This window comes from Protomyctophum bolini, assembly GCF_963924005.1.
Source record: "Protomyctophum bolini genome assembly, chromosome: 1".
Classification (NCBI taxonomy): domain Eukaryota; kingdom Metazoa; phylum Chordata; class Actinopteri; order Myctophiformes; family Myctophidae; genus Protomyctophum; species Protomyctophum bolini.
The window spans coordinates 46687384-46712183 of NC_137862.1; the positions used below are offsets into that span (position 1 = coordinate 46687384).

General features: G+C 41.0%; 2 protein-coding genes across 2 annotated transcripts; both read left to right on the top strand.

Annotated features, from left to right (window-relative positions):
* The first annotated feature begins 922 nt into the window (after positions 1-922).
* On the top strand, positions 923-13906 carry pdcd5 (programmed cell death 5). The gene is made up of 6 exons (XM_080765185.1): positions 923-1080; positions 10437-10480; positions 10599-10660; positions 11860-11951; positions 12054-12125; positions 12475-13906. Exons 1-6 carry the CDS (start codon positions 1015-1017, stop codon positions 12526-12528), a joined length of 390 nt encoding a protein of 129 aa, XP_080621311.1. The 5' UTR covers positions 923-1014; the 3' UTR covers positions 12529-13906.
* A 538-nt stretch (positions 13907-14444) lies between these two features.
* On the top strand, positions 14445-24092 carry mvda (mevalonate (diphospho) decarboxylase a). The gene is made up of 10 exons (XM_080765174.1): positions 14445-15114; positions 16345-16415; positions 17099-17213; positions 17330-17476; positions 18276-18475; positions 19688-19762; positions 20023-20241; positions 22652-22767; positions 23411-23519; positions 23613-24092. Exons 1-10 carry the CDS (start codon positions 15048-15050, stop codon positions 23691-23693), a joined length of 1200 nt encoding a protein of 399 aa, XP_080621300.1. The 5' UTR covers positions 14445-15047; the 3' UTR covers positions 23694-24092.
* Positions 24093-24800: the final 708 nt, after the last annotated feature.

Below are 24800 nucleotides of genomic sequence, written 5' to 3' on the forward strand. Positions count from 1 at the left end.
AGAGAAGATGTTTACGGCTCTAGCAGTGATTCTCAACCCGTTTAATTTCAAAGACCCCCCCAGTTTGACATGCATTAGTCTACGGACCCCCATTTAATGGCATTTCTATCTCTGGGACCTCCAATTTATATTGTAAAATAAATTTTATTTTAACTCTGAGAGTGTACAAATGGAGCCATTTGTACACTCTCTGAGTTACAGACCCATAAGGGTCTAGTTGGTTCCTAAATATCATTTAGCTCATGGGGACCCCCTGGAACTCCCTCAAGTACCCATGGGGGTCCCCGGACCCCACTTTGGGAACCACTGGTATAGACTACAGATTAAGTTAAAGATCAAGTGTGATGTCATGTTATAGCCTAATACATTGAATATCAGTGTGCAATTAGTACAATTTATACTTACTTTACTTAATTATCTTCATGCTAGCTGGCACATAAGGTAACTATTCAGTACAATTAATTTAATATGTCATAAGAAATTATGAGCATTGCTTCTGTTCTGAGTAGTCCAACCACAAAGAAGAAGAAGAAGAAACAACAACAACGACAACAATGATACATGAACAGCATAATCATATTTTCATGAACATTGACATGATCCAGGCCCAGAAGGACATAAATCTGCTGGAAAAGGCCCTTAATTGTCCTTGGGTGTTCTTGTTATGTTTATGTATTAATTTGTAATAAATAACATGATTCACCTTTTGTAGTGATTTATATATTCTAATCTGTAGAATAGTCTAGATTCAGAATATTTCCATATAGTAAGCTTTTGACTTGAAGTCACTTTTTACAAAGGTCCCTTTTGCATCTTGACTTACCACTAATAATTAGAACGATGCATGTGATCTAAGCTCTGTGCTCGACTGCTTTAAACTAGACATTTTCTCTGACGTTGATTGCACTTCCTGGCTGCCTGAACAGAGACACTGGGGCCTGTAGACTAGAGCCGAAACGTGACACAACAAAGTGACAGTTCAGTTTTGGAGCATTCTCTACACTGTCTACAGTCATGGCAGACGATGAATTGGCCGCAATTAGACAGCAAAGAATGGCTGAACTGCAGGCAAAACACGGGGTAAGAACGAGCACGTATAGCAGCACCACGACATGATCTATTTAGCTCATATTCCCTGTAGCGTTAGCCTAGTTAGCTAAAGTGTTAGCCAACCCAACAACATGCATCTGACTAGCCTCTGTCTTGTCTACACATTTAACATGATGCTGTGCCCTTATATGTAGCGTTTATTTATGTTTCATGTGGGTTATTATTATCATTATCCAAACAAACTGATCGGACTCCAGATTTTTTAGCATGTTGCGAGATTTGCGACCTTTTCACATGCCTTTTTGAACGAACGTGATTTGTGCAAAGTGATATACAGACTTTGAATCCTCCGTGTCTTTGTTTTGACGGTTTCCTGCAGCAGTGCTTGAGTTGTCATGAATGAAGGAAGGGAGAAAACTAAGGGACAGCCAGGGTCTGGTCTCTGGTGTATAAGAGCAACGCGGCTCCGTCTTATGAGCTAATTTAGAACTTCCTGTCTGAGAGCTAGCTAATTTAAGACATCCGGTTGCCTTCAGAATAAAATAAGGTTATTTAATTCGTTATTTAAATAATTATTACATTACATTATTAGTATTATTATTACATTACAGTTATTGTAAAGACACACATTATGTTTCTGTGTAAAAATAAGTAATTAAATAACATAAAAAAGTTATCTAAATGGATAAATGCTATTCACTGGAGTGCATGGACTTTATAAAGTGGACACTGGACAAAAGACGGCTCCGCGAGGCAACTATCTGGACATACCCACGCGTTCGGGAAGATGTCCTCTACCACCCCACAGTCTCCGCTAAGCGGGAGAGGTGTAAAATTCAGAGCAGCAGACCTTCTATTGGGGTCAACACTCAAAAAAGTGCCGTTTCCAGACCCAGAATGGACACTGGACAAAGAGGCCTCCGCGAGGCAACTATCTGGACATACCCACGCGTCCGGGGAGATGTCCTCTACCACCCCACAGTCTCCGCTAAGCGGGAGAGGTGTAAAATTCACAGCAGCAGAGCTTCTAATGGGGTCAATGCAAAAAAAAATACCGTTTCCGGACCCAGACTGGACACTGGACAAAAGACGGCTCCGCGAGGCAACTATCTGGACATACCCACGCGTCCGGGGAGATGTCCTCTACCACCCCACAGTCTCCGCTAAGCGGGAGAGGTGTAAAATTCAGAGCAGCAGACCTTCTATTGGGGTCAACACTAAAAAAAGTGCCGTTTCCAGACCCAGAATGGACACTGGACAAAGAGGCCTCCGCGAGGCAACTATCTGGACATACCCACATGTTCAGGGAGATGTCCTGTACCACACCCCAGTCTCCGCTAAGCGGGAGAGGTGTAAAATTCACAGCTGGAGCCCTTCTACTGGGGTCAATGCAAAAACAATACCGTTTCCGGACCCAGACTGGACACTGGACAAAAGACGGCTCCGCGAGGCAACTATCTGGACATACCCACGTGTTCAGGGAGATGTCCTGTACCACACCCCAGTCTCCGCTAAGCGGGAGAGGTGTAAAATTCACAGCTGGAGCCCTTCTACTGGGGTCAATGCAAAAAAAATACCGTTTCCGGACCCAGAATGGACACTGGACAAAAGACGGCTCCGCGAGGCAACTATCTGGACATACCCACGTGTTCAGGGAGATGTCCTGTACCACACCCCAGTCTCCGCTAAGCGGGAGAGGTGTAAAATTCACAGCAGCAGAGCTTCTACTGTGGTCAATGCAAAAAAAATACCGTTTCCGGACCCAGACTGGACACTGGACAAAAGACGGCTCCGCGAGGCAACTATCTGGACATACCCACGTGTTCAGGGAGATGTCCTGTACCACACCCCAGTCTCCGCTAAGCGGGAGAGGTGTAAAATTCACAGCAGCAGAGCTTCTACTGTGGTCAATGCACTGTACAGACTCTGAGTCTAGATGCTGTAGAAATAGATCACTCGTATAGCACTGTACAGAATCAGTCTGTACAGACTCTGAGTCTAGATGCTGTAGAAATAGATCACTCGTATAGCACTGTACAGACTCTGAGTCTAGATGCTGTAGAAATAGATCACTCGTATAGCACTGTACATCAGTCTGTACAGACTCTGAGTCTAGATGATGGTACTGTTCAGAGTGTCATGGGACTATCTAGTGCTACATTAGGACCCTTCAAACACAGTGCCATTGAACCTACTACCTTTACTTTGAAGTCTTCAGAATGGGACACTGTAAACTCCTTAAGAGTCAAAGGAAATAAATATTTTAAGATGTATGAATGGCAAGAGCTGTTTGCCAGCAAAGTCAAGGAATCGAATCCATACTGTATAATCCGTTTTGTTAATCACTACTTTTCTACCGCTGTCGTTAGAAAATCAAGCAAGCCATGTCTGACAATCATTGGCGCCTGTCGGCATACTTCATGTGAGATGACCTTTAAAATACATCTCTATTCATTCGAAGACGGCATATTTCATATAGCTTACACTGGCAACATACATCACACAAAGGACAAATTGAGAGGTAGATATATTAGAAGCACAGAGCGTGCAAACTTGGGTAGAAAAATGAAGAACCGATTTGCACATAATGCTTACATTGAGGCAGTGAACAATGCAGACCCAAGGTCTTTAATAGCTGGAAATCGTAGTGGAGTTGGCAAAGACACTTCTTTGTACAGGCAGGTCAAATATGAACAGCGGAAACTAGGATGGAAGGATAACAGTGAGATCAAAGCTTTGATGGACCTTAAAAAAGAATGGGAGGATAAAGACACAGACAGTGTTGTTGTAAAAGGATTCATTCAAGTTATTAAAGTTAGTCCCCTTAAGGTTATATGTTTTAGTGAAGCAGGAGTGAAACTGTGGCACAATGCGACCGCACAATGTGCCGCGTCATGGGATGCCACAGGGGGGATCATTAAGACTAAACTAACAGAGAAAAGGATTTTGTATTATGAAATTATAGTAAGTTCATTTAATTCATCAACTCCTGTTGCATTCATGATCTCTGAAGAACATACTCAATCGGCTATAGAGGAACTACTCACACAATTGAGATGCAAAGAGAAGGAGATATTTGGTACAAACACAACACCGATTCAGATTAATAGTGACAGGTCCATAGTGCTTTTAAAAGCCAGTATGCGTATCTTCAATCAAGATAGCATGAGTATGTACTTGTTACGCTGCTGGAGAATAGTGGTAGGAAAGGCAGATAACAAAGATTTAGATTTCTGTACCATAAGGGCATGTAAAAGTCATTTGATGAAACAGTAAAGTCACATTTGCAAACAACAATACATACACAGAGATAAGAGGTATAATTTGGCTATGTACATCTTCAGCACTTTAGTTAATGCCAAAACACTACAACAAACAAGTACAATAGTACAAGCTGCTTGTATTGTACTTGGTAGTAAAAGGAACTCTAGCGTGGTGCAAGCCAGTATTGACACCATCATGTCTGAGACACAGAAACTAGCGCCACAGAAAGAAATTGTTGATACAAAGCATGATCGACAAGACAGTCCTTATGACACTGTGATTGATCATGACTTCTTTGGTGATTTTGAGGATGTCAGTGAAAGTACATCTCCCTTCAAAAAACATTTTGAAACAGTAAGGACTGAAGCCAATAAAGCAATGAAAACCACCAATGACACAGGTGAAAATACCTACCATGGGGAACTGATTTTAAACAAGCTGTTCAAGATGCTGTCAACTATTCCAATATGGTCAGATCTCCTCTCAGGTGATTTGCAGAGATTCTCTGGAGCCTATGCTGCACAAATAAACCTGTGTAAGAAAAGCACAGCTATTTCTGAGGCCACATTCAAAAACACAAAAGTGTTGCTTTTACGAAATGAGAAACACAGACTTGACGAATGTGTACAGCACATGCGCTTATTTTACAACCAGTCAGCCATAGATTTCTGTGACAAAGCAGCATACAGAACAACACAGGTAGAGTGTGTAAACCCAGCACCACCTGTAGAAAATTGGAACAAAAAACGAAAATTGCCTAAACATCTTAGGGGCTCTTATCAACACCGGCCATCCCCACATTCAAAGATGTTCTTACAAAATCAAAGCTCATCAAGTGTGCCAGACAAAACAAAGCCACAAATCAGAGGCACAGAGACAGGATTTTGCAATAGTATATGCAGGTTTGCAAATGAAGTGTGTGTGCCTGTGTGTGCGTGCGTGCGTGCGTGTATGCGCTACATTATGTTAAATTGGAGAGGGTAACTTCAAGAGGCTGGCCCTCAATCTATGTTTAAAGTTACAGAGTGAAGATGCGGAGTTGGCAATAAGTATGTGTGAATTCCAGAGTAAAGAACCTCTGACTTTTATGGAGAACTGGATAAGAGTGGTACGGCTGAAGGGAGGATGAATATTGTCAGATTGTCTAGTATTATAATCATGAACCTGAGAGTTGGTCTTAAAATATTATTTGAAAGTTGTAGGAAGCATATTTGGAAGGTAAGTGCATTTATATATGAAAGAACAGGATTGTACAATGTTAATGTCATAGATAGACAGTACATTTAGGTGTCCATTCAGGGTCCGGAAACGGTATTTTTTTTGCATTGACCCCAGTAGAAGGGCTCCAGCTGTGAATTTTACACCTCTCCCGCTTAGCGGAGACTGGGGTGTGGTACAGGACATCTCCCTGAACACGTGGGTATGTCCAGATAGTTGCCTCGCGGAGCCGTCTTTTGTCCAGTGTCCATTCTGGGTCCGGAAACGGTAAGTTTTTTGCATTGACCCCAGTAGAAGGGCTCCAGCTGTGAATTTTACACCTCTCCCGCTTAGCGGAGACTGGGGTGTGGTACAGGACATCTCCCTGAACACGTGGGTATGTCCAGATAGTTGCCTCGCGGAGCCGTCTTTTGTCCAGTGTCCATTCTGGGTCCGGAAACGGTACATTTTTTTGCATTGACCCCAGTAGAAGGGCTCCAGCTGTGAATTTTACACCTCTCCCGCTTAGCGGAGACTGGGGTGTGGTACAGGACATCTCCCTGAACACGTGGGTATGTCCAGATAGTTGCCTCGCGGAGCCGTCTTTTGTCCAGTGTCCATTCTGGGTCCGGAAACGGTAATTTTTTTGCATTGACCCCAGTAGAAGGGCTCCAGCTGTGAATTTTACACCTCTCCCGCTTAGCGGAGACTGGGGTGTGGTACAGGACATCTCCCTGAACACGTGGGTATGTCCAGATAGTTGCCTCGCGGAGCCGTCTTTTGTCCAGTGTCCATTCTGGGTCCGGAAACGGTAATTTTTTTGCATTGACCCCAGTAGAAGGGCTCCAGCTGTGAATTTTACACCTCTCCCGCTTAGCGGAGACTGGGGTGTGGTACAGGACATCTCCCTGAACACGTGGGTATGTCCAGATAGTTGCCTCGCGGAGCCGTCTTTTGTCCAGTGTCCATTCTGGGTCCGGAAACGGTACATTTTTTTGCATTGACCCCAGTAGAAGGGCTCCAGCTGTGAATTTTACACCTCTCCCGCTTAGCGGAGACTGGGGTGTGGTACAGGACATCTCCCTGAACACGTGGGTATGTCCAGATAGTTGCCTCGCGGAGCCGTCTTTTGTCCAGTGTCCATTCTGGGTCCGGAAACGGTAATTTTTTTGCATTGACCCCAGTAGAAGGGCTCCAGCTGTGAATTTTACACCTCTCCCGCTTAGCGGAGACTGGGGTGTGGTACAGGACATCTCCCTGAACACGTGGGTATGTCCAGATAGTTGCCTCGCGGAGCCGTCTTTTGTCCAGTGTCCATTCTGGGTCCGGAAACGGTAATTTTTTTGCATTGACCCCAGTAGAAGGGCTCCAGCTGTGAATTTTACACCTCTCCCGCTTAGCGGAGACTGGGGTGTGGTACAGGACATCTCCCTGAACACGTGGGTATGTCCAGATAGTTGCCTCGCGGAGCCGTCTTTTGTCCAGTGTCCATTCTGGGTCCGGAAACGGTACATTTTTTTGCATTGACCCCAGTAGAAGGGCTCCAGCTGTGAATTTTACACCTCTCCCGCTTAGCGGAGACTGGGGTGTGGTACAGGACATCTCCCTGAACACGTGGGTATGTCCAGATAGTTGCCTCGCGGAGCCGTCTTTTGTCCAGTGTCCATTCTGGGTCCGGAAACGGTAATTTTTTTGCATTGACCCCAGTAGAAGGGCTCCAGCTGTGAATTTTACACCTCTCCCGCTTAGCGGAGACTGGGGTGTGGTACAGGACATCTCCCTGAACACGTGGGTATGTCCAGATAGTTGCCTCGCGGAGCCGTCTTTTGTCCAGTGTCCATTCTGGGTCCGGAAACGGTACATTTTTTTGCATTGACCCCAGTAGAAGGGCTCCAGCTGTGAATTTTACACCTCTCCCGCTTAGCGGAGACTGGGGTGTGGTACAGGACATCTCCCTGAACACGTGGGTATGTCCAGATAGTTGCCTCGCGGAGCCGTCTTTTGTCCAGTGTCCATTCTGGGTCCGGAAACGGTAATTTTTTTGCATTGACCCCAGTAGAAGGGCTCCAGCTGTGAATTTTACACCTCTCCCGCTTAGCGGAGACTGGGGTGTGGTACAGGACATCTCCCTGAACACGTGGGTATGTCCAGATAGTTGCCTCGCGGAGCCGTCTTTTGTCCAGTGTCCATTCTGGGTCCGGAAACGGTACATTTTTTTGCATTGACCACAGTAGAAGCTCTGCTGCTGTGAATTTTACACCTCTCCCGCTTAGCGGAGACTGGGGTGTGGTAGAGGACATCTCCCCGGACGCGTGGGTATGTCCAGATAGTTGCCTCGCGGAGCCGTCTTTTGTCCAGTGTCCACTTTATGAAGTCCATGCACTCCAGTGAATAGCATTTATCCATTTAGATAACTTTATTATTATTATTATTATTATTTAATTACTTGTTTTTACACAGAAACATAATGTGTGTCTTATAGCATCATTTAAATGCTTAATTTGTAGTTTTAATGTGCAAATTAAACTTTTTTTCAATACTCTAGAGGTACTCTTATTTTGAAGAGATCGTCCACCGGAAGCCTTAAATTAGCTCACTAGATTAGCTCACTAGACAGTGCCGAGCAACGCTCAGTCACCACTAAACACAAACATAATAACAATACTACTAGGCCTACTAATAATAATACATTCACATTTGGAAGCATACAGATGGGGGATGCGCAATGCAAGCAACTATGTGTGTGTGTGTGTGTGTGTGTGTGTGTGTGCTCGTGTGTCACTGATTCTGATATCAGAATAATCTCTCTCACTCTGTGTGTGTGTGTGTGTGACCTGTGTGTGTGTGTGTGTGTGTGTGTGTTGGGGGACGACGACGACAGATTGGCACTATAGAGACATCTAGGCACGTTGTAAAATAATAATATTTTAAATATGGTCTAAAAACAAGTATACATGATTAGATATAGGACATGCAATTAAGGTCTGATATTTTTCAATTGCTACAAAACATGTCATTTTGGGCCATGAACACGAAGTTGAAGGATCACATTTGTTCATATAAGGATGTACTGTGCATGTTCATATAATGTATACCTTTTATATAACTTAAGATTTTACATTTTGGACGAAATAGACAATTTCGAGGTGTACAGATGTCCCTTGTGCCCACCTACCCTGTATCCATGTGTGTGTAAATCTGTGTCATATGTACACTTGAGACATGACATGGTTAAAAATAACATTGGGATAATAAGGCAGTTAAAGGGTAAGACCACTTTTTGAGAGGTTTGGGTTGTTTTCTTACCTTATTATGGGCAAACTACTAAACTAGTCCATTCCATGAGTTATTTCGCTCTGTTGTTGCCGCTCATTGACTTCCATTGTAACGGGGAAACGGCTCTCAAAGTCACTATTTTAGCACATGAACCAGCGCAACAAAAGCTGATTCTGACAGTTAACTCATGGAGTGGACTAGTTTGCCCATAATAAGGTAAGAAAACAACACAAACCTCTTACCCTTTAAATAGCAGCAGATAATGTAATGTAATAAACACAACCGTAACCCATATCGATTTACAAGATCCCTAGGGTCCATTGGCAGGAGAATGGATACTGTTACTGTTTTGAGACACGTTTATCATTTACGCTGCTGGTGTGTTTGTGTTAGCCTGACAACTATTTCATTATAGAGGGTATGTGCGTGACATCATCATACCCAGAAGTAAGTTGCGAGAACACCTACTGAGTGGCAAAAAAACAACTTTCTGGCCTTCACTCACAGCCTATACATCCAAACAGAAATGTCCTATCTGATTGCATTAAACAACGTTCTATATCAGTGGTGCTCAATATTTCATGTCAAGGACCCCAGAATTATATGTATTTGGCCACCGACACTATATCTAAAAATATGATGTTCCCGGGACCCCCCAGAAGCAAATATTTGAGTTAAAAACGTTTGCTCTGAAAGAATATATATTCAAAGATTTGCACCACTTTTTCACGATTGTTCAAAAATAGCAGACCTACAAGCTTGTAGCGCGGCAAAATAACTGCTCAGTTCTTTTGGAAACAAACAGGCAGCAGTCCTGAAAATAAATAATAATATGGGTGGTGATGGTTGTGAATTATAGATTACTTACTAATACTATAGACAATATATACTACAGTGCTAATAGCAAATATCATCAACCATTAAAACACAATGTCCAGTCTTTAAATATGTTATACCTTCATTTGCTGCCCGTACAAGTGACATGAAAGTTGATAAATAGAAATACATATGTTTTGTGAGAAAATATGTTATGAATATGAGTTTGTATTTACAACTTTTAATTAGATGCCTGTTAAACGATATGAATTGTCTTTCAAGCAAACAAACTTAAACGTTGATTTAGACTTTTTGTTTTGGTACTGTTGAGTGTGTCAAATTCTGTGGAAGTCTGGTAATAATCAAATTCAGCTCAAGACTGTGTATTGTTTGATAATTGCTCAACAGATTTAATTTGGCCTTTGTGCGATTGCCAGAGCATCACTGTATGTCTGCTGGTTTATCCCTTCATTGTTAGGCTATGATTAGTGGTTCTGAAAAATGTGAAGAACCAAGATTTGTGTTACAAATGTTCACACCTTTTCTAGGTTGTAAATGGTGCATTTATATAGCACTTTCCATAGATTGTGTCACACACACACACACACACACACACCTCACTGTTCCCATCCTGTCGCTCTACCGGCCACTCTACCCCCGAGTCTCTGCCACACTGTGGTTGTACTGATTTGGATACTATATTAGCACATTTTGTTGGGGACCCCTGGAACCCCCTCAAGGTCCCCTGGGGGTCCCCGGACCTCACTTTGAGAACCACTGTAATAGATGAATACAAGATTATAATAGAGGCCTGACATTCCCTATCCTTTCAGGATCCCGGAAATGACCAACAAGGACAACAAGAGAATAAACAGAGGTAATCCTATGCATTTGTGCTCCACTAAGTTTTCATTTTGCCCACTACAATTGTTCTCAAACCAGGGTCATTGAATGTTGTGATTTAATTCTTGATTTAATTATTTTCTTTTTCACAGAGAATCAGAGATGAGAAACTCTATATTGGCTCAAGTTCTCGACCAGTTTGCCCGTGCAAGATGTAAGTGCCTCTCGTTATTTTTGACAAAGAGTGCAAAGATTTACCTGTACCCGTTCACTCCACGGGTTAAAATAAACCCACACATGTTGGCTGCTGGTCAAAAAGGTTTTTGCCCCTCCTCTTCGTTGTGTAGGGGGGCTGTGTGGGCGGAAATGAAAGGGCACATAATAGGGGATATAGCTGGCTGCCTGCGGTCATTTCAAATGAACAGCAGGGGGTGCTGAAACTGTTAAATGGCCATTCAATGTCAATGGCATTCAATGTTTGGGTTTACAAAACTAGTCATAGGTGGTGGTAGCAAAAGAATGTTTGTGTTTACACAAACCCTCAAAGCTGGAAATAGGAAAAAAAATCTGGATTTGTGAATGTCCAGGAAAGCTGAAGTATGACTTGGAAAGGCCTACAATCATATACAGTAGCACTGGAATATAATGCACCAAAAGATGGTAGCATACAGTAAAATGCCACAGTACCTGTATAGCATTAAAAGAGTGCAACATATTTCACAATGTTCAGTGGCCTAACTGGTCTTGTGGTTGGAGTGTCCACCCTGAGACTGGGAGGTCAGGGTTCGATCCCAGGGCCCAGTCATACCAGAGGCTCTGAAAGATGGGACCCAGTGCCTCCCTGCTTGGCACTCAGCATCTAGGGTTGGACTGAGGGTCCTGTGACATACTAGCGTCATGTCCAGGGGGTGTACTTGTTCATCAAGCTGCCCAGTGGCGTAAAGTTCTTATAACGGCAGGGGGTTCATGCAGCCCCCCCCCCACCCCAGCGGTGGGAAAAAAACGAGTTTTTCTTTTTCGGTTGGTACCTTATTTACAGTTTGTTAATGAACACAGTGTTTCAGTTCACAACGAAGAACACATTAAATTGTTTCAGCAACATTTCAACATGATCAATGATAAACAGTGGGTTCAGTCGCGCCTTTGCCAAAATGCCAGGGGGTTCAGTCGCCGCTCTGAACCCACGGAGTTTCTGCCCCTGAAGCTGCCTCACGCTACAGAAACAGGAGCTAGGCTCCTGCCTTATGGGCCTCATGGCTCAGCAAGGCTTTTTTCCACACAGGACTGATATATAGATATCTAATCACTGGCGCCGCTACACATAAATCCTCACTGTTCATTTAACTCAGTGGGTCCATTTGGCGTTCAGGGTTAAACCGGAGGTGATGATGTATAATCCGCTTCTATTTTCAGTGAACAACCTTGCTTTGGTGAAGCCAGATAAAGCCAAAGCAGTGGAGAACTATCTTATACAAATGGCTCGTTATGGACAGCTGGGAGGAAAGGTGAGAGTATGGCCTGTTACTGACGTTTTATATTTCATTGCATGTTTTAACTATATTTTATTGTAAATGTAATGTCAATCTCTGCATTTACTCCCATGTCAGATTTCAGAGACAGGCCTGATTGAGATCCTTGAAAAAGTCAGTCAGCAAACAGACAAACAGACAACTGTCAAAGTAAGTCATCTATCTAGAAATGCACCAAGTCTCTGTGTGAACGTCTGTAAGCCATGTAACTCCAGAACCGCTCGCCCCACCGACTTCAAATTTGACACACGAGGCCTCTGTCCAGTCTCTGGGCATGCCTGACAAAGAACTCCATATATGGGCATAAAAGGGACACAGACATAACTGGGTGGGGCATTCATTTGCAACTTGCATCGTTCCATTTAGGCCAGTGCCCAACAGGCACCGCTCTGGTATTATTAAAGCATACTACTTCATACAGAAGCTGACTATTCAGTTTGTTTGTCTTTTCTTCTTAATTATCAGAAGATCATTTTATTTGACAAAATGTACTTTTCAGTTCAACAGACGGAAGGTGATGGATTCGGATGAAGAAGAAGAAGATGATTACTGACACTCTAAAGCCAGTCCTGGAGTGAGACAAGCTGTTTCAACAGCGTGATTTGAGGATGAGGATATGTTTTACTGGGACTCTGTTCATAGAGAGAATTGTTTGACTGGTGGATTTCTCGTAGTTGAGTCCTGGGGTGCCACATCAGGTTTTGTGTGGTTCTGGAATCTACATCATTCTGGCAGTCAGAATTGATGTGCATGACATAGTGCAGTCTCATACAATAAAGGGCCCATAACCATGCCTTGCACTTGCACTAGCCGCAATTTGCAACTCTAGATTTGTTTTATAATGGGATGAATCTAGAGTTGCAATACCCTCCATTAACTCCATTCATCCATGCTTTTGTGATCTGCTTGTATTAAACAACGTTAAACTCGCCAACATTGCAGCTGTAGGCCAAGCTTGAATGATCCTCTTTCAATCTGCCAAGCTTTTGTTTCATAAAAATCCACCGTAGACATGTTATGACCTACTTACTGTCAAGAAATTCTGTGCAGGTGATTTCTTTTTGGAGTGTTGGAGTTTGGAAGCGCTCGTCAGACGGTGGACTTTTATGAAACAAACGCTTTGCAGAATGTAAGGACAATTCAAGCTTTCCCTATATTGGTTTAACGCGGGGTATTGCAACTCTAGATTCATCCCATTATAAAAACATCTAGAGTTGCAAATTGAGGCTACACTTGCACATGTGTTGCACCTCAATGCTGATGGACCATTCATCATTTTCCTTTTAAAGTTTGATCCTTATAAGCGGTTGTTGATTTCTCTTCATTTTCCACCATGTTTGACTCAAACACAAGAAGCTGGAGAAATTGCAAAGCAGAGTGCTGTGGATGCATTTTTTATCTAGGCTCTTTTGTGAATGCTGTATAATACATGATGTGCTATTCAGTGTTTGAATAATGTTAACTTTGGTTATAGCACTTTGATATTTACTTTTTTTTTTCCACTGGCATGTTACTTACAAGTTTACAGAAAAATAAAAAGCCTTAAATTAAAATGCTTATTTTTACACTGAAGTAGGCCTATCTGTTACTTTAACCACACAAACCCTAGTGTCCCTATTCTGGGGCAAATGTTCTGTGAAAATGGATCTAAAAGCTCACAGAAGTTTGTAGATCGTCTATTTTTGATGAAGAGATTTGGTGTAGAGGGGAAAACATTTAAACTGTTCCAAGTAGACCCCGGGGGCGCCGTGAATACTGTATAGGGTTTAAGTGGTTTAAGTATTTTAAGTGTAAGTGATCCCTCTTCAAATGTGTTTGTTTTGCAGTTTTGTCATCTTTATTCATGTTTTTAGGTAGACTATAAAGCTAAGAAAATAGTCAATATTGCTCTAAGTGCAGGAGGTTGTTGCTTATTTCTAATTTGATATCACAACTTGAGTTAGAATTAGCCTACTGGATAAATATCTTGCACTTAACTGTCCAAAAAAGAAATAAAGGTTGAGTTGCCAAAAATGTTGTCTACACCAAATTACAAAAATAAATAAATGGCATCACAAAGAGGAGACCTAATTTATCATCTACTAGACAGCGTGGGGCTGTCATGTGGATTGATTGACATTCGTTACTTCACAGTATGCAAAATGGGTACATTTTAAACAGGTTGATTTTGTCGACTAAAACTAAGACGAAAAATGTTCGTCGACTACCTTTTTCCACTGAGGAAAACTAAATAAAAACTAAGCTATGATGACAAACTAAGACTAAATATACTGACAATTTCGTCAACAAATAAAAACTAGACTAAAATGGAGGACTATAGTGGATAAGAGATCCAGCATAAGTCATTTTACACTTTGTTGCATGCTGAAAATAGCTGATCTACAAGCTCACATTGTGCCGCACTTGAGCTTGTAGATCAGCTATTTTATAAGTGTAAAGTTACGACGACATCGAGGCCCACAAAAATACATTTTAGTCGACTAAATCAACTGTAGATTTACTCGACTAAAATCTAATGATATTTAGTCGACTAAAACTAGACTAGACTAAAACCAGGTGACTAAAATGTGACTGAAACTAAATGAAAACTACGGTATTTAAAATCTAAATTTTCTGCCAAAAATAACAGATTTCAGACGAAAGTACAGGTCAATATAGCTCTGGTCCATAGCTCTAATGCGTTGCATTATGAACCAGAGCTGTCATGGGAGTTTTTTTTTTTTTTGCAGATGTACAAGCTCACAAGATGTGTGAGTTTGTAGATCGGCTGTTTTCGGACCGTCCCCCTACGCCCCACTGTGGTCTGATGGGCACTCATTCGCTATCGAGATTCCACGACGAAGAATGCATAGTTGTGATTGGTGGTGAGCTTAGTCATATGTTGTAACGTCAACCAATAGGATGAGGGGTTAAAAGCGCTACCACTGACTGTGGGAAACATTACTGTAGTTAGCTACAGCAGCAGATTTCATGGCATATGCCTGTACTTCTTGACAAAAACATTAAAAAAACATTTTCTTTTAAGCTGTCATAAGTTATTTTCTATTGGGCTGAAAGAGGCAGTAGTCAACGATGCCAGAGGACAGCCCACACATGGTGACATGCACCGCTCCAGTGAATATAGCTGTCGTCAAATACTGTGAGTAGTAGCCTACACATTGTAGTGTTGTGTTGAACTTTGAATGAATGGATGTGAGGTGATGATGGTCTGAGATATCTTGGATATAATTTCCTCCCCACTCAACTGTGAGCACATGTACTGTAGGTAACAGAACATCGGTGTAGATTAACTTTGGTTAGACAAAATGACAATTATGTGCTACCCCATAATTATGACAACTCAGAACTCAGCCTAGCCCCACAAGCAGAACCCAAATGTAGTAAAGTTTCTGACACTTTGATTACTTTATAAAGCGACAATCAAATGTCATAAAAGCTTTATGTAGGGTTCCGAGAGGGGCTAAACTCAGCCATGTAGTTACACTTGCAAGTCCGAAATCAAAGTATATGGAATGAAAACAATGTAGTATTGGTATTGGTTACATGATGAACTGCCCTACAAATATAATCAATTAATCATTATGCTGTTGGCCACTGAGCAGCTCCACTGGAGCAGTTCGGTCATCAGTGCCTTGCTCAAGGGCGCTTCAATTGTGTTGAGGGCATCATAGTTATATAACGGTATACTGTATTGGGTATGTGTATGTGTGTGTATGACTGTATGTGGGTGTGTGTGTGTTATAAAGTTGAGGGAGGGCTGATGGTCTTTCACTTCCCGAACCAGATTTGTTCTGCAGGTCTGGGGAATTAAACTGCATGGGAAACTTTTGCTCACCAGTGTTGGGCAGTATTACTCAGGATTTGTTACTTATTACTCCTTAAAAAAAGAATACCGGTATTATATTCATTATTACTTGGAATATATAGTATATATTACATTATATATTGCTTTTTACTCCCCGTAAAAAAGATGTACAAGAATACAATCTGTTTAGCCAGTTCCTTTTAGAACTGAATCTGAATGTGAAATAATAAGAGTCACCAATCAGCAAAACAAAATCTCTCTTGAACTTTTTGAATTAAATGTTTTCAAAAGGCAGCCAACAATATGTAATATGTACTATTTCTTTTATAATATGTTATAATATTACCGTAGAGTAATACCTGACACTACTCTTTACTGGGGAAAAATGATAATATTACAATAAAATATTAAAAGTAACTTGTTACTACATTGCTCACAAGCACACTCCTCTAATCTTTTGACCATCACTGCTTCTCTTATTATCTAAACAAACAACTTAAACTATATATTAAGAACAGATCATTATGTATAGTACTGTTTGATGTTTATTAATGTATTTTTTAGGGGGGAAGAGAAATGAGGAATTGATCCTGCCAATCAACTCCTCTTTGAGCGTCACACTCCATCAAGACCAGGTACAGAATATTCCACCACTCAGATATTTGTCTCTATTATTAACTTTCAAAGTGCTTCTAATTGGGTCATATTGTTGGACACATTAAATGAAGTTTTTTGTATAAATTAAATTCCCAGACCAATTAACTCAGTCTAAGTTCAGCTCAAAACATACTGTCGGCTGGCTAGTGAGGTTTGCATGCTGGTAAAGTTTGTTCCACTCTAGTATTGTATTATTGACAGTCGACTTCACATGTCGGAGATGCTACAGCGTTGATAAATGATTAAGAAATCATAATAATTTACAATCATAATGGGGTATTTGCCCCTGTACCTTAAATTGCCCATGTGTGAAATTTGTCCTCTGCATTCACCCATCCTAATTATAAAGCAGTGGGCGCAATACAGTGCCCAGGGAGCAGATAGGGTGTCAGAAAGTGTGTCTTGCTCAAGGGCACTTTGCTGAATGGGTAGAGGCTGTCTTGGAATCGGAAGTTCTCCAGTGTATAAAGTTTCTCACTGTATTGATCAGCTTCTATTTTTAAGCACTGTCTGTAGTACTAGTAGTACATTCTATATGTTGTCGTGTATTGTTCTGTTGTGTATGTGAGCAAGCAACCTTACCCAGTAAAATGTCTTCTAAATGTAGTTAAAAATGTCGATTCTGAAATAGGTGTGTGTTTCCCTCTCTCCATCCATCCAGCTGAAAACGACCACAACAGTTGCTTCCAGCAGATCATTCCAGGAGGATCGCATATGGCTCAACGGTAAAGAGGAAGACATAAACCACCCCAGACTGCAGTCATGTCTGAGAGAGAGTGAGTGTTTTATTTCTATTTCTTCTTAAATAGCAAAAAAGGTTGATTTGATTAGCCAATATAAATACATATGACAAAGCCATTGAGACGTATTGTTTTGTGTTGTGCTACCTCAGTTCGCAGACTAGTGAGGAAGAGACGCAGTGATGGGGATTCCGGTGTGGATGGTATGGGTTTGTCTCATAAAGTCCACATCTGCTCTGTGAACAACTTCCCCACGGCTGCTGGACTTGCCTCCTCTGCAGCTGGCTTTGCTTGTTTAGGTGAAGCCTAATTTATACTTTGTTGTGCAAAAGCATTGATCACCTAACATAGCAGATTAGTACAGTTTAAGTGTGTAATGTATCATGCATATGTGAGATTTATTTACTGTATCATTTCACACCATCAATTTATTGTATCTGCTGAAAACTTTACTTAACCAGTGCATAAGTGAAACAGCGCAGATCACACCATTGGGTAATCACATATCAATGGTTGATTTTAAATACTAGAACAATAATAACATGAAGAGACTCTCAATTCCTTTCTACTAACCTCAGCACACTGTTTTTGCATCGCTTAACTCGGTTTGAAACATTAGCATCAATAGGCTTTTAAAAGGTAACATGTCGTTGGTCCGACCGATTACTAACACCGGCCATGCAAGTCGCTAAGTCTAACCTCAGTCTTAACCGGCCACATAGGTTGCTAAGTCTAACCTCAGTCTTAACCGGCCACGTAGGTCGCTAAGTCTAACCTCAGTCTTAACCGGCCACGTAGGTCGCTAAGTCTAACCTCAGTCTTAACCGGCCACGTAGGTCACTAAGTCTAACCTCAGTCTTAACCGGGCCATGTAGGTCGCCAAGTCTAACCTCAGTCTTAACCGGCCACATAGGTCACTAAGTTTAACCTCAGTCTTAACCGGCCACCTAAGTCGGACTAACGGAATGTCAGACTTATTTTTCCCCTTTTAGCATAGTCTTTAAACCAAACGTCAACAAAAATGTTTCCTAGGCTCCCCATCTCATTGTTGTACATGTTCCTGTCCCTGTCCCCCCTCCCCTCCCGATTCCATTTTAGTGTACACACTGGCTCGGGTATTCGGCGTTGAAGGAGAATTGTCTGTGATTGCAAGGCAAGGCTCAGGCAGTGCCTGTAGGAGCATGTATGGTGGATTTGTCCAGTGGATCATGGGATGCAGTGATGATGGCAAGGACAGTTTAGCCCAGCAGGTGGAGCCAGAGAGCCACTGGCCTGAGCTCAGAGTCCTTGTACTTGTGGTAGGTCTTTCTTGTGTTAATAATTTAATATTTCAAAAACTCAATTGATAATTGAGTTAATTGTTAATCTAACGTTAGATTAATCGATCGTTATGTTTTCTAATTTTATTTATTATCACTTCCAATTTCACCTGTTTAATTTGTATCCTGACTGAGTTCTCTATCCTGATTGGATCAAATTGGTATCCTGGGCGTAAAAAAGCATTTTCTGTTTTAATAAAACATTATATGGAAACTCTTACTGAACAAACACTCTATAGCAATGAGTACTATCAGAATATAGAGCTATTTAACACTTATTTTAACAAAAACTAAAATCACTTACCCTACCTTTTAATTAGGGATGTCTGATAGTATCGGTCGATATTTGCATAAAAATCTAATATCTGAAAATCGGTTTTAATTTATTGGTTTCAATTAATTTCAATTTCTCCTGAATGTATTTTTATTTGGAAAATCTTACATTTATGAATGCATCCAGTGGGCCATCACAGTGTTAATTCCATGACCGCATCGTGGAATATCGGTTGATATCGGTATCGGAAAGTAGGAGTTGGACAATATCGGGATATCGGCAAAAAAGTCAACATCGGACATCCCTAAGAATGATCTTTATTGTCACATCACAGGTTTACAGGTGTAAAGAATTGGGTAAAATATCTTCTTCTCCTTTAGGCTACACATTTAATTTCACCCTCATAATGTTTATAATTCCATCACGTGTGGTAATAAAAACACCAGATACAGTATATATCATATAAACTGACGGGGCATTGCAGTGTGTCACCGTCGTACTATGGATGTACAGATTTCTTTCACACATGAACATACATTTGCATTCAATAAATCAATCAATCAATCATTTCCCACATTGGTCTTTACTTACGAGTAGGTCTACACTAAAATATTATATAGTAGAAATGTAATCCATAATCCGTACTTTAACCCATTAGAAAAGGGAAAGCATCTGTGTCATTTTCAATTTTAGCTATATGAATTCTATAACTAAAATCGAAAATGACACGGAGGCTTTTCAGAAAATCTGAAAACTTAGTTAGATTTAGAAGGCATTTGTAGAATCGGCATCAGGCCTAAATGGATTAAAACAAAATGCCAGATGCCAGACGGTTTTTAAGAAGAGCTATGTGAATGAGGCCCATTGTGTGCATTCTCAAATTAACATAGTTTAAAATGATTTCCTTTGTTTACTAGGCAAGTGCTGAACGGAAGCCTGTGGGCAGCACCTCTGGCATGCAAACCAGTGTAAAAACAAGCCATCTCCTTAAGGTATTTACCATCCAGTATGCATGCATACATTTTCCTACAACTCACTCTGTCAGATTTCTGTCAATACTGACACTATAAGATAAGATAAACATTTATTGATCAATGCCATGGCATTAGTCCGACCATCCATTGTTCCGAAGTACCGTTGATTTGACTATCAAAAGTGTATATGATAATTACAGTTTGGCATTACATTTGATCAAAATGCATTTGAATGTGACTTGAGTGTTCTTACTCCGTGAACTCTCTTGTCTATCCAGCACCGGGCTGAGTCTGTGGTCCCTCAAAGAATGGAGGAGATGATCGAAGCAGTACACAGGAAGGACTTTGCCACATTTGCTGAACTGACCATGAAAGACAGCAACCAGTTTCACGCCACCTGCCTGGACACCTACCCGCCGATATTTTACCTTAACACCGTGTCTCGTCAAGTCATCAGTTTGGTGCACCAGTATAACCGGCACCATGGGGAGATAAGGGTGAGATAATGAAACAAGCTTTTCTTGCCCTGACAAAGGGCAAGGTTTTATTTATATATTCAGGCCTTGTGGTATGACTGGACCATCAAAAATGACCTTCGCTTGGTTTGATAATAAAGCCTACCGGTATATGTATTGTACTTATCAGAGTGAAAACTGTCCATTTCACGAAATGGTTTGCCTGCAAAAGCCCAGACTTGCTTCAAATCCTAAAAAGTACACATTTATGTCAATGATCACTGTCACTGCCATAACGAGGATAAGTCCAAATGTTTAGCAATGTTGTCAATATAGCAGTGTACTGTAAGTATTTACAGTACACTTCTACTTACAGTGTACTGTAAGTATTTTTTGACGTAAATTAAAATATGGCTAAGGTTCCGACGACAATGATTAAAAATGCACAAAGCACAAATGCACTTTTTCCAGTACAAAGTTACACTACTGTATGCGAGAGATTGATTGCAAGATTTGAGCATTCGACTAATGACATAATGATTAATATTTACACCTTTAATGTTTGTACTGTTGACAAATAATGTCATTGCGATGCATAGCTCAAAGGAAGGTATATATATTTTGTAAAGCTGTAGGTAACTCCCACGGCAAAAGTGTACATGCAGCACTTTATCAAATCAAATCAAATCAATTTTATTTGTATAGCACATTTAAAAACGACTCTCATCGTACCAAAGTGCTTCACATGTCAAAGAAAACAAGACGATACAGTGCAATACAATACATCAGTGAAAAAAAGAAAGAAAACGATGCATAGTTATGGTACAGTAGACAAGAGAGCAGTTAAAAGGGAGTACGGAGAACGTATCCTATAAAGTGCAAGAGTATTAGGGGGACTGGAAGGCTTGAGAGTAGAGGAACGTTTTGAGTCTAGACTTAAAACTCTCAGTGGAGGGGGCAGATCTAACAGCGAGTGGGATGCTGTTCCAAATTTTAGGGGCTGCGACAGCAAAGGCTCGGTCGCCCCTGAGCCTCTTCCTTGTCGCTGGGACTTCTAGGAGTGGGGAATTACAATGCCGTCTTTCCACACCTCCTGACGTTCCTGTCTGTCCAGATTCAGATTCCCATTCAGATCACAATGTCTAACTGAACTACAGTATATGCAACTGGTTCAACTAGTTCAGTAGGTTTGGATGTGCATGACTGACCAAAATCAAAGATTGTTATTATCGTGCTATTAATTAATAATGATAATTCAATTACGCCGTAGTTACTATCTTTGGATGACGGCCTTAAAAAAGTTAAATTAAAAAGTGATTACTCAAATATTAAATTATTCCGACCCATTATGTATGCATTCAGCATTTAATTTGCTGCTGAAAAATGCCAACCAAAAAAATGCTCAACCACCACTGCCATACAATGGACGGCTCCAGTAAATGGCAGGCAATTGTAATAATCATTTGCATGACTGTGCCAAAGCATTTTGAAATGTGTTCAGAGATGTTCACAAGTGACTAGAACTAGATGTTGTAGAAACTTAACAGTGTTAATTGCCACAGGAGGAGAGAGAGTGTTATTTGTAGTACAGATGATGTTCCTGATGAGTGGTGTGCATGCACATTAAAAAACCCATCATTTCTATATGCAAATGATGATTGATTTCTGAATGAATGGGTTTATGCCAAATGAATGCCCCCTTGGTGGGGGTGCTTTTGGCCAGGCCTTTATAATTGTAGAACTCTGAAACATATAATTGTAGAACTCTGAAACATATAGATGACATGTGGTGTCATGTCAGGTCAGCAGCCCCTTTCAAAGTGTCACAGTTTACTTTTCACCTCTTCCTTCTTTATCACATGAGTGCAAGCAGCCCTATTCTGGGCATGTCATAATAAAACAAACATTCTGTGGAAATAGCAGCTCTGTGGGCTCACACAATGCATTGTAACCCATCAATGAAGTATATTGTTTTTACGTTTCTATTTGTCCTGGTGAATGTGTGTGTGTGTGTGTGTGTGTGTGCGTGTGTGTGTGTGTGTGTGTGTGTGTGTTTTTAATTTTTTTATTTATTCTTACAATTGGCTGTGGTTTGTGTGCTTGTGAATTGTCTTTCAGTAAGATTCGGCTGTGAATAGTTTGACTGACAAAGTCTCTGGCCAAAGCCCGCTAGCATCCTGATGTAGTGTAGAGTAAAGAAATCTAGCTAAAGTCTTGCATATTTACACTTAAAAACAAATACTATTGAATGTATTGAATGTAGCTGAGCACGCACGGGCCAAGGAGGCAGTCGGAGGAAGAGCACCTGCTCTACATTTCAACGTAATTTCCGTTATGGTGTAATGAAGATGTGAAACTTGGTGGGTGTGTTATGAAACTATGACGCAAAGGAAACGTGTGAAACATTTATAATATATGCACTCTTAACCTCAGTATGTTGATTTCCCTCTAGGTGGCCTACACGTTTGATGCCGGGCCAAATGCTGTGATCTACATTCTACAAGAGCATGTTGCCGAGTTTGTACAAGTGGTCCGCCATTTCTTTCCCCCAGAGACCAATGGAGCACCGTGAGTTAACTCTCAGTGGACTTTCTGAGCTTTAATAATGTATCTTTCACCCAACTATGGTACTGTAGGACAGTGGTCCTCAAAGTGGGGCTCAGGGACTCCCAGGGGTCATTGATGGGGTTCTAGAGGGACCCCAGCAGAATTTGTTAATATCCCATCAAAATCAATAACAGCTATTTAATTTGAAGATAGCTCACAACTCATCACTTTATGAGCTTGTAGATCTGCTATGGGGTCCCCGGCCACATGCACATTCATTTTGTGGTCCCTGACTTGAAAATGTTCAAGAACCGCTGCTGTAGGGATGCTCATGCACAGTGTATGAAATGCACATTAATATTCATAATGTACTTGTTCCCTCTTTGTTTTTCATTAAAAAAAATACTGTATATTGTACCAATTGTATAACAATGTATAACCTCTTCTTAATTAAAAAAATGAATTACCTTTTTGACAGAAAGAAATATTCATAATATAAATACGTACATACCGGTATGTATAATCTACATATTATACATAGGCATACTGTATGTATTATACATACATACTGTACATATTTAACCACACGTTTAACTCAGCATTACAGTTATTTAGCTTGAGCTTTCTTATCTTAATTGCCTCAGTGTTATGTTCATCTCTACAGGTTTCTAAAGGGTCTCCCAGTGGACCCTGCAGTCCTTTCTGAAGAGCTGAAGCAAGCTATTGGTCTAGAGCCCATGTCAAAAGGAATCGGCTACATTATTAGTACCAAGGTACCAACGTTCTGTTCACACATATAATTGTACCTATTCTAATCTAATCTTTGGTAGTATTGAGTGAACAGACCTGTATTTAATGTGTTTCAGGTTGGGCCAGGCCCTTGTGTTTTGGAGGATCGCAGTCAGCATTTGCTCGGACCTGAAGGGTTGCCTAAGAAGAATGAGTGATGCCCTTTAGCCCTATAAACCACACATCTACATTGAGAATTGGCAGATGGATCAGTCTAAACAAGGTCTTATTAAATGATAGTTCATCTGTAGAGTTAGAGGTTGTTGGTTCCAAATCCAGCCATAATTATGTAACTGACTGAAAGGTGGCATATTGTGTCTACAAGTAGTACCAATTGAGGTCCTTGAGCAAGGCACTGAAACCCAACCAAACTGTTGCAGTACGGCCTTCAGTGAACCAGACATCCAGACCTCTCTGAAGAAATGCATTGATTAAACGTCACAGAGATAATCAATTTGATAGTAGCCTAGTAGTGTAGGACTACGTTTTAATCGCCACCTTCAAAAGCACATCTGTATATTGTACCTGTATATTTTAATAAAGTATGTTTTTCTCTATGTAATGGGTGTCATATTTTGTTCTGCAGGGAGACATTTGGTGATACTAAAACATACTTTGTTTTCTCTGGAATATATCTTTTTTAGAATGTTGTAATAAAGTACTCTAAAGCAGTGATTCTCAGCCCTTTATATTTGGAGCCCCCGTTACATTTTTTGACTATGCTTGTAGCCTACCTCTTGGTTCTCCAACATCTCAGTGTTACTAAAAAAACTAAGCTTCAGACTCCCAAAACAAACTGATTGGACTACTCGGCCTAAAGCCCATGGCAGATGATGGCACACCCAATTCTGACACACTTTGCTGAGCTAGTCTGGGATGGATCAGGGTAGATAAGATAAGAAGACCAGATTGATGAAATGAAAATGGGATTGGTGTTTAAGATAGTCAAAGGGGAAGTGCCCTTAATACTGTACCATAACCACTTCTCCAAAGTGACACCCACAATCTGGTAGGCTACTACCTAAATCTAGAACAAACCAGGAAAATCATTCTACTACTCTGAAATTATGAAATTATAAAAATCTATCTATCAGGAGACCACAAGGGGAGATGTATTTAATGTGTATGTAATTATGGTGAAGATTATGAATCGTTTAGCTGAATGAGAACCCATTCGTGGACCGCTGGGTGTCCCTGCATGGACCTCACACTGAAAAATGAAAAGGAACATTGTTATGTCTCAGGGCAGGTGCAGGGGGAGGCGC

Excerpts from the sequence above, each read along its gene's own strand:
- pdcd5 (XM_080765185.1), top strand. The coding sequence starts at position 1,015 with ATGGCAGACGATGAATTGGCCGCAATTAGACAGCAAAGAATGGCTGAA. Across the intron at positions 1,081-10,436 it reads AACTGCAGGCAAAACACGGG|GATCCCGGAAATGACCAACA; the intron begins GTAAGAACGAGC and ends CTATCCTTTCAG. Across the intron at positions 10,661-11,859 it reads CCAGTTTGCCCGTGCAAGAT|TGAACAACCTTGCTTTGGTG; the intron begins GTAAGTGCCTCT and ends TTCTATTTTCAG.
- mvda (XM_080765174.1), top strand. The coding sequence starts at position 15,048 with ATGCCAGAGGACAGCCCACACATGGTGACATGCACCGCTCCAGTGAAT. Across the intron at positions 17,477-18,275 it reads AGCTGGCTTTGCTTGTTTAG|TGTACACACTGGCTCGGGTA; the intron begins GTGAAGCCTAAT and ends ATTCCATTTTAG. Across the intron at positions 18,476-19,687 it reads TCAGAGTCCTTGTACTTGTG|GCAAGTGCTGAACGGAAGCC; the intron begins GTAGGTCTTTCT and ends TTTGTTTACTAG.